The 9,748-nt window shown below is 42.3% G+C and overlaps 1 protein-coding gene across 1 annotated transcript; it reads right to left on the reverse strand.

Moving 5' to 3' along the window:
- Positions 1-6,085: 6,085 nt before the first annotated feature.
- Positions 6,086-9,324, reverse strand: LOC131605403 (uncharacterized). The gene is made up of 2 exons (XM_058877761.1): positions 7,990-9,324; positions 6,086-6,223 (listed from the first exon to the last, which is right to left on the reverse strand). The coding sequence occupies exons 1-2, from the start codon at positions 9,322-9,324 to the stop codon at positions 6,086-6,088; spliced, it is 1,473 nt and encodes a 490-aa protein (XP_058733744.1).
- Between the last annotated feature and the right edge of the window lie 424 nt (positions 9,325-9,748).

Below are 9,748 nucleotides of genomic sequence, written 5' to 3' on the forward strand. Positions count from 1 at the left end.
CCCATATGTCCACATAAATCTTTCGCGACCCCATGGTTACCCTCGTACCAACCACGCGAACTCAGATATACCATCAATTAGCCCTAATTTAACTCCTACAGAAAAGCCCTAAACTGAAACCCTAATAGCTCAAAACGGCGTTAATGGCGACACACAAACGAAGCATGAAAACAGCAAACCAGTCATCCAGAAACGTTCATGGCATTAAAACAGGCAAGATTATGCAATCAAATTTCAATGAGGATGCCTATATTGTTCAGATCGAAGAGATTTTCAGAAGGACTTACCTGGGCGAATATGAGATATTTCTGGGGGTGTTGAAGCAGAGTAATGATCCTCACAGCTTCAGAACAATCCCAGGGACCTTTTGCAACCTTTAGAACTTCTTGTAAGTCGCGAATTGTCCCAAACCGAATTCACGTTCTTGGTGGATTTTTTTGTGTTCTTGCAGCTCTGCCTCCTCTCGATTTCCAACCCCTGATTCGATCCCTTATGCTCCTTACTTATACTAGAGTGGATTAGGTTAAAAAGGAGAGCCCAAAACTCAATGAATCCAATCTTGCCATATTTGAATATTTGATTTAGTTTCTTGAATCTTAAGTTACTATTTTGGTCTAAATTTGATTTTATCCTTCCCTAATCCAATTACCACGAAATTAGTAATATATTTTGTCATTAACATTGATTAAAAAATAATCAAAACATATTTTCTACCAAATATTTGATTTTTCATTTAATTTAAATCACTAAAAATTAATTTTAAATGAAATAAAATTATGTAAAATCAAATAAAATGATATAATTCATGGCATATGTTTTGGATAGCTTGTGGACCAAGTTTGGGTCATAAAATGTAGGCCCATTTGTAAGAATTTCACTTTTGAACCCTCCTTTTTTCACATTTGGTCCCTCAAAATCACCTGACTTTGATCAAGCATATCTCCTTCAATTTTTAAGCTATGAGGGAGATCTAATACTTTTCAGAAACCTCAAAGTGTCCTCTACAAGCCCCTTTGGAATATATTTTTCATTTGAAGCTTTTATCTTGATCATATCTTCTTTGGAAAAAAACTGTTTCTGAAGGATGCCTGGAAATGACCTGTAATCTTTTGCCTTGTATCTCTTAAATGAAGCATTTTTGGCCTTGGCTTGTGAGACACAAAGTTGTAGAGAATCCAATTTCCTTCAAAATAGGCTTTGAGTGGGGAATTTTTGATGTTCCATGTGAAAGTTATGCCCAGTCAAAGTTGGGTTGACTTTCTCCTAAAGAAACCCTAATTTGAACCTTTTTGTATTTGTTCATCTCTGAGTTTCTTTTAATGGAATCATGATCAAGCTTTGATCAAATGATGGATATACATCCCCATACTTGTTGTGTGAGCAATGGTTAGAAGTTTGGATCATGCCTTGATTTTGGATTTGAATCAGTTGATTGCAGATCTTGTGACTGTTTGAGCAGGTAACTTTTGGAATGATGCTTTGACTTTTCCCATGGGGTTAAATTAGATCACTATAAACCATATACCCTTGATTAGGAGCCTTATCTCATTGATCCTTCTTTAGAGGAATCTCAAACCCTAGCCTTAGAAGGCTCTTGACTAGGAATGTAGCTTGAATGGAACCCTAGTCTTTGAATCTTTGTAAGTGAAGTAGATGGGGAAAATTTTGGGGTATGACAGTTGCCCCTGTTCAATATTCTTAAACCTGAAGGGACGGACAGGCTTGCTTGCCTGTTGCGACCTGAAGGGGGAAGGTTATTGAACACTGAGAGTACCCTGAAATTTGCTGATATTGCGGAGTGTGGAGTAGATGCGTTGCTGGAGAACGTGGTGCCATATCACTGTCGTGATAAGACGTAACGCGAGGGTTACGATTTGGATTTGAAATTGAAGGTGCCATTATCACTGCCAAAGGACTAACGTGATAAGACGTAACGCGATGGTTACGATTTGGATTGAAGTTGAAGGTGCCATTATCATTGCCAAGGGACTAACATGATAAGACGTAACGCGAGGGTTACGATTTAGTTTGAAATTGCCGTTATCACTGCCGTGATAAGACGTAACGCGAGGGTTACGATTTGGTTTGAAATTGCCGTTATCACTGCCGTGATAAGACGTAACGCGAGGGTTACGATTTGGTTTGAAATTGCCGTTATCACTGCCGTGATAAGACGTAACGCGAGGGTTACGATTTGGTTTGAAATTGCCGTTATCACTGCCGTGATAAGACGTAACGCGAGGGTTACGATTTGGTTTGAAATTGCCGTTATCACTGCCGTGATAAGACGTAACGCGAGGGTTACGATTTGGTTTGAAATTGCCGTTATCACTGCCGTGATAAGACGTAACGCGAGGGTTACGATTTGGTTTTAAATTGCCGTTATCACTGCCGTGATAAGACGTAACGCGAGGGTTACGATTTGGTTTGAAATTGAAATTGAAAATAGAGTTTGAAATAGGATTCCAGAGAAGCCAAGCTTCATCTGTAAAATGATGCTCTGCGAATGTATATGCTTATGATTTGTTGTAGATGTATGCATGTTTATGCAAATGGTTCATATGTGAGTACATGAATATGAATATGTATGATGGCTTTGATGCATTATCTTCTGTCACCCATTGGATTTGCTTAGCTTTTACGAGCAGCTTTGTGGGTCTTAACTCAGATCGTCTGAGGTTAATCTACCGGGGTATTGCAGTGCTTTCAGGACCAGGCGTATATTGACTACCGGAGATGTCGTGGTTTCGTCCCCTCTATTTTAGTCTGATGGTTTGTAAGTTTCTTGTTTTAAGCTCGAAGTTTAAAGTTTATGAGAAATAAATTATTCTTTGCACTTGGTATTGAAATGATGAAAAGATAAGTATGAAAGGAAAAGACTTTTATTGATTGTTGCCTTGAATTGGCGAGTGTACAAAAGGTATGAAAGAAAGAAAAATGACAAATAGAAATGATATTAATACTGCTATTGCTCTTTTACTATCGAGGGCCCCAGTAATCCTTTGACTTTGGAAGTTGATGGTTGCTCGATTTCCCATCCTTCATGAATTGTCTTGGGCTCGTAGTTTGGAATCTTGCCCCTGCTAGGCATAGTACTTCTTGACTGCATCTGAATTGATCGGATGTGGTAGCTCGTCCCCATCCATGGTAGTGAGGACGAGTGCTCCTCCTGAGAACACCGTTTTTATGACATATGGACCTTCGTAGTTGGGTGTCCATTTTCCTCGGGCATCAAGTCGGGGCAGTAAGATTTTCTTGAGAACGAGGTCTCCTTCTTTGTAAGTTCGAGGGCGGACCTTTTTGTCGAATGCCTTTTTCATTCTCTTCTGATAGAGCTGCCCATGGCATAAAGCCGTCAGTCGCTTTTCTTCAATGAGATTAAGCTGATCAAAACGAGTTTTTACCCATTCCGATTCTTCTAACTTTGTGTCGGCTAGGACTCTTAATGATGGGATCTCCACTTCGATAGGGAGGACTGCTTCCATACCATAGACCAGGGAGAAAGGGGTTGCCCCTGTGGATGTACGTACTGAAGTTCTGTAACCGTGCAGGGCGAAGGGAAGCATTTCGTGCCAATCCTTGTATGTCTTCACCATTTTCTGTACTATCTTCTTGATGTTTTTGTTTGCAGCCTCAACAGCGCCATTCATCTTAGGCCTGTATGATGAAGAGTTGTGGTGTTCAATTTTGAATTCTTCGCATAACTCCTTCATCATATTATTGTTCAGGTTCGACCCATTGTCAGTAATGATTCGACTTGGGATCCCATATCGGCAAATGAGGTTATGCTTGATGAACCGAGTAACCACCTGTCTTGTTACATTAGTGTAGGAAGCAGCTTCGACCCACTTGGTGAAATAGTCGATAGCAACCAATATGAATCGGTGTCCGTTAGAGGCTTTAGGTTCGATCATTCCTATCATATCAATTCCCCACATTGCGAATGGCCATGGCGAACTTAGCACATTCAGCGGATTTGGTGGTATGTGTACCTTATCAGCATATATTTGGCATTTATGACATGTTCTTGCATGTTGGAAGCAATCAGCTTCCATGGTTAACCAGTAGTAGCCTGCTCTTAATATCTTTCTTGCCATTGAATGTCCACTTGCATGAGTCCCAAAGGTTCCTTCATGGACCTCCTTGATGATCTCTTTGGCCTCATTTTTATCCACACATCTTAGTAATACTGAATCGTAGTTTCGCTTGTATAGGACATTGCCGTTTAGGAAGAACTTAGATGCCAACCTTCTTAGCGTCTTTTTGTCAATTGTGGAGGCGTTTTCTGGATACCTTTGTTTCTCCAGGTATTCCCTAATATCATGGTACCAGGGTTTGTTATCAGCTTGTTTCTCGATCGTAAGGCAATAGGCTGGTTCGTCAAAGTGTCTGACCGTTATCCGAGGTTCGTGATTTGGCCATGTTACTTTAAACATAGAGGAAAGTGTTGCTAGTGCGTCGGCCATTTGATTTTCTTCCCTCGGGATATGGTTAAAAGTGATGGTCTCAAACTCAGCCATTAGTTCTAGTATGAGGTCTCGGTATGGGATTAGCTTTGCATCACGTGTATCCCATTCTTTATTGACTTGGTGGATTACTAATGCTGAATCCCCATATACCTCGAGTAACTTAATCCTTAGATCAATCGCGGCTTCTAGACCCAATATGCATGCTTCATATTCTGCAATATTGTTGGTACAGTCGAAACATAATCTCGCCGTGAAAGGTATGTGACGATTGTCAGGAGATGTCAAGACTGCCCCTATGCCATGTCCTAATGCATTTGAGGCTCCATCGAACGTGAGAGTCCACACCAGTCCTGGTTCGGGTCCTTCATCGGGCCCAGGTATTTCATAATCTCTTACCAGCATAATGTCCTCATCAGGGAAATCGAATTTCATAGATCGATACTCTTCAATGGGCTGATGAGCTAGATGTTCTGCCAATACACTCCCTTTTATTGCTTTTTGGGTGACGTATTGAATGTCATATTCCGACAATAGCATTTGCCATCTAGCGATTCTTCCTGTGAGAGCCTGTTTCTCGAACACATATTTCAAAGGATCCATCCTCGATATTAACCATGTGGAATGGTTCAGCATATATTGCCTTAGACGTTTGGAGGCCCATGCTAGGGCGCAACATGTCTTTTCCAACGGTGAATATCGGGACTCGCAATCGGTGAATTTCTTGCTAAGATAGTAAATAGCGTGTTCTTTCCTCCCTGTTTCGTCCTGCTGCCCTAGTACGCATCCCATGGACCTGTCGAGGACAGTGAGGTACATGATCAATGGCCTTCCCGACACCGGGGGTACGAGTATTGGTGGTTCTTGTAAGTAACGTTTTATGGTTTCGAAAGCTACTTGACAATCGTCATTCCATTTGATTAGTTGATCTTTTCTTAGTAGCTTGAATATGGGTTCACACGTAGCAGTTAAGTGTGAGATGAACCTTGAGATATAGTTCAAGCGCCCTAAGAAACCACGAACCTCCTTTTCTGTCCTCGGGACGGGCATTTCTTGTATGGCTTTTACTTTGTCAAGATCTACCTCTATGCCTCGTTGGCTCACTATGAATCCCAGCAATTTTCCCGACCTCACGCCAAATGTACACTTGTTGGGGTTCAACCTTAGTTTGAACTTCTTCAAGCGTTCAAACAACTTTCGCAAGTGTGTGAGATGCTCCTCTTCAGTATAGGACTTAGCGATCATGTCATCTACATATACCTCAACTTCCTTGTGTATCATATCATGGAACAGTGTGACCATAGCTCGCTGATATGTTGCCCCAGCGTTTCGCAATCCAAAAGGCATCACCTTGTAACAGAAGGTACCCCAGGAGGTCATGAAGGTGGTTTTTTCCATGTCTTCGGGAGCCATTTTAATCTGATTATACCCCGAGAATCCGTCCATGAATGAAAACACTGAAGCTTGCGCGGTGTTATCCACTAGTATGTCTATGTGCGGCAGTGGGAAGTCGTCCTTTGGACTTGCCTTATTTAGATCTCTGTAATCAACACACATGCGTACCTTTCCATCTTTCTTAGGTACTGGCACTATATTGGCGATCCATGGCGGATATTCAACTACAGCGAGGAAACCTGCGTCAAACTGCTTGAGTACCTCTTCTCGGATTTTGTTATCCATGTCAGGCCGAACTCTTCTACGTTTTTGTCTGACAGGTGTACAACCCTCTTTGAGTGGTAGCCTATGCACGACGATGTCTGTATCCAGCCCAGGCATGTCACGGTATGACCAAGCGAATATTTCCACATAGTCATGGAGGAGTTTGACCAGTGTTGCTTTTATGCCCCCGTTCAGTGTTGCCCCAATCTTGATTTCCTTGGGTTCTTTGTCGGTGCCCAAGTTTATGATTTCGATTGCTTCTTGAGGAGGGAGCATGCTTTTGGATTCTCTATCCATTAGCCTTGACAATTCTTCTGGAAGTTCATCGTCTTCCTCATCCCCTTCCTCAGACTGATCAGCGAGAGTCTCGAATTTATATTGAGTTTCAGCAGTATTATTATCGGTGATGTTAGAAGGTGATCTGCACAAGTTTATGTTTTTATTTTTTTAGTATGCAATTATGATTGTGCTTTGGTTTTATGCAAGAATGTCATTTCGAGAAAGTGAATGCAAGAACGAGACAAAGTTTTCGATACCAAATGCAAACGATAATTTTATTCATAAACTTAACTTTGAAAGTAAATGGGGGCCCTTATAAACCAACTCTATGCTTCGGGCGAGGCATGAGCGACATTGTTTTTTTTTTTAATAATTGAAAGGGAAATAAAACACACGACAAAAACAAATTACTTTGAAACGTAAACTATCTCCGGTATCTCCAAGCTTGTCCAATTTTGAAGTTGTTCTCCTGGCCTAATCATCCGGATGAAATTGGACGTTCCCTCCATGCTAGATATCATGGATACATGCTCATATCCACCTTTGACAAAAGTCTGTGCGATCGTAGGGAATCGTTGCTCTTCCTTTGCAGCCTTCTTTGTTGGTTGGTATCCTAACCCCAGACGATCTTTCTTCTCTTGCACTTCTGGAATTTTGCCCCAGCCTTCCATCTTGAGTGGTAGCCTATGCACGACGATGTCTGTATCCAGCCCAGGCATGTCACGGTATGACCAAGCGAATATTTCCACATAGTCATGGAGGAGTTTGACCAGTGTTGCTTTTATGCCCCCGTTCAGTGTTGCCCCAATCTTGATTTCCTTGGGTTCTTTGTCGGTGCCCAAGTTTATGATTTCGATTGCTTCTTGAGGAGGGAGCATGCTTTTGGATTCTCTATCCATTAGCCTTGACAATTCTTCTGGAAGTTCATCGTCTTCCTCATCCCCTTCCTCAGACTGATCAGCGAGAGTCTCGAATTTATATTGAGTTTCAGCAGTATTATTATCGGTGATGTTAGAAGGTGATCTGCACAAGTTTATGTTTTTATTTTTTTAGTATGCAATTATGATTGTGCTTTGGTTTTATGCAAGAATGTCATTTCGAGAAAGTGAATGCAAGAACGAGACAAAGTTTTCGATACCAAATGCAAACGATAATTTTATTCATAAACTTAACTTTGAAAGTAAATGGGGGCCCTTATAAACCAACTCTATGCTTCGGGCGAGGCATGAGCGACATTGTTTTTTTTTTTAATAATTGAAAGGGAAATAAAACACACGACAAAAACAAATTACTTTGAAACGTAAACTATCTCCGGTATCTCCAAGCTTGTCCAATTTTGAAGTTGTTCTCCTGGCCTAATCATCCGGATGAAATTGGACGTTCCCTCCATGCTAGATATCATGGATACATGCTCATATCCACCTTTGACAAAAGTCTGTGCGATCGTAGGGAATCGTTGCTCTTCCTTTGCAGCCTTCTTTGTTGGTTGGTATCCTAACCCCAGACGATCTTTCTTCTCTTGCACTTCTGGAATTTTGCCCCAGCCTTCCATCTTTGTGTCTTGCAGGTCTCTCCAGGATGTTACCGCCCTTCGCGTTTTCTCAATTGGCAGTGTGACAGCAGTGGCAATCTCTAGTGCTTGGAACGAAGTCTCTAATGCTTTTTCCCCAGCCTCAATGTATCGGTATGAGTCTAGATTGCTGACAAATATGTCCTCCTCCCCACTGACGGTTACTATAGAGTTTCCATCCACAAATTTCACCTTTTGATGCAGGGTAGAGGTAAATGCCCCAGCAGCATGGATCCAAGGGCGTCCCAATAAACATGTATAGGCAGGCTCAATCTCCATTACTTGGAAATTGATGCAGAAAGTGTGAGGGCCTATTACCACAGGGAGGTCCACCTCTCCAAACACCGGGCTTTGTGACCCATCAAAGGCTTTGACCACCAGACGGCTTGGTCTTATTACCAGTCCTTCCAAATCTATCTTGTCTAAGGTGGCCTTTGGCATCACATTTAATGACGACCCTGTGTCGATCAGCACTCTAGACAGATGAGCTTTCCCACATTGTATGGAGATATGCAGGGCTTTGTTATGCTCTTTCCCTTGTGAGGGCAACTCGTGTTCACTGAAGCTTAAGCATGCCCCAGCAGTAAGATTAGCCACCATTCCATCAAATTGATTTACAGTGATGTCTTTGGTTACATGGGCAGCACTCAAGATCTTCATCAGGGTGTCTCGATGTTTTTCTGAATGAATTAACAGCGAGAGGAGTGATATCCTGGATGGAGTTTGGTGCAACTGATCCACTACCTTATAATCACTTTTCTTGATTAATGCCAAGAATTCTTCGGCATCTTTGTTAGTGATCTCCTTGTCTATGGGTGTGCTTCTTTCAGTAGGGACCACAATATCTTGATCATTTGCTTGTGCTGAATTCTCCTTTGATTTTGCAGTATTGAATATGCGACCGCTACGAGTCATACCCCCAGGCCCGACGATGTTTGTCACATCGGTACTAGCATTAGACTCATATTCCCACGGGACTGCTTTCATCTTGTCCACAGGGTATGGATCCCTGACTGGGATAATCCTAGTGTGTACTTGTGCGGGTATCAGCAGTGTGGCTTTGGCGCAAGGGATGATCAATGTCTTCCTTGCCCCTTGCCTTGGTATCATTAACGGTTCATTCCTGTCCAGCATGGCCACATACTCTTCCTCAGGATATTCTTTAAACTGAACTAACCCTTGATTCACGAGTCTTTGCAAGGTTGTCTTAAAGGCTTCGTTATGTTCGAGGACGAACCCCTTTGCAAGTAGATACCTCTTAAGGGCATCTATGGGGGAGCTCCGTTGTTGAACAAACTCTTGCTCGGTGACTACCTCTATTGCATTGACTGCGCCATCATGGCGGGGCATAGGGTTTGTCTTCACATTAGGTTTGTCAAAAGCAATTGCTCCTGACTCTATCAGGTCCTGAACCTTGTGCCTAAAGGCCCAACATTTTTCCAATGTATGCCCCGGAGAATTGGCGTGAAATTCACACCTCTCATTAGCTTTGAAGTTGGGCATAGTCTTTCCGGGAATCGGAGGTGGCATAGGCCTGAGTTCCACTAACTGCTCATTTAATAGATACTTCAGTATCTCACTTTTAGAAGTGGGCAAAGGGTCGAACTTCCTCGGGGGGCCTTGGAATCTTTGTTGAGGTGGGTATGTCATGGGAGGTCTAAACTCTTGGTGCACTACTGCATTGGTCTCCCCTTCCTTCTTTTTAGCGAAGGTTGAGGTGGGCCTCTTAGAGTGATAAGAGTTAGATGAAGCACCTTGTATCTTCCCATCCTTG

This window comes from Vicia villosa, linkage group LG5, assembly GCF_029867415.1.
Source record: "Vicia villosa cultivar HV-30 ecotype Madison, WI linkage group LG5, Vvil1.0, whole genome shotgun sequence".
Classification (NCBI taxonomy): domain Eukaryota; kingdom Viridiplantae; phylum Streptophyta; class Magnoliopsida; order Fabales; family Fabaceae; genus Vicia; species Vicia villosa.

What these genes read in the sequence shown, in the direction of transcription:
- LOC131605403 (XM_058877761.1), bottom strand. Translation starts at nt 9,324, where the DNA reads ATGCCCCGCCATGATGGCGCAGTCAATGCAATAGAGGTAGTCACCGAG. An exon ending in TTGAGAAAACGCGAAGGGCG is followed by an intron (nt 6,224 to 7,989) that starts GTAACATCCTGG and finishes GGCTGGATACAG; the next exon opens with ACATCGTCGTGCATAGGCTA.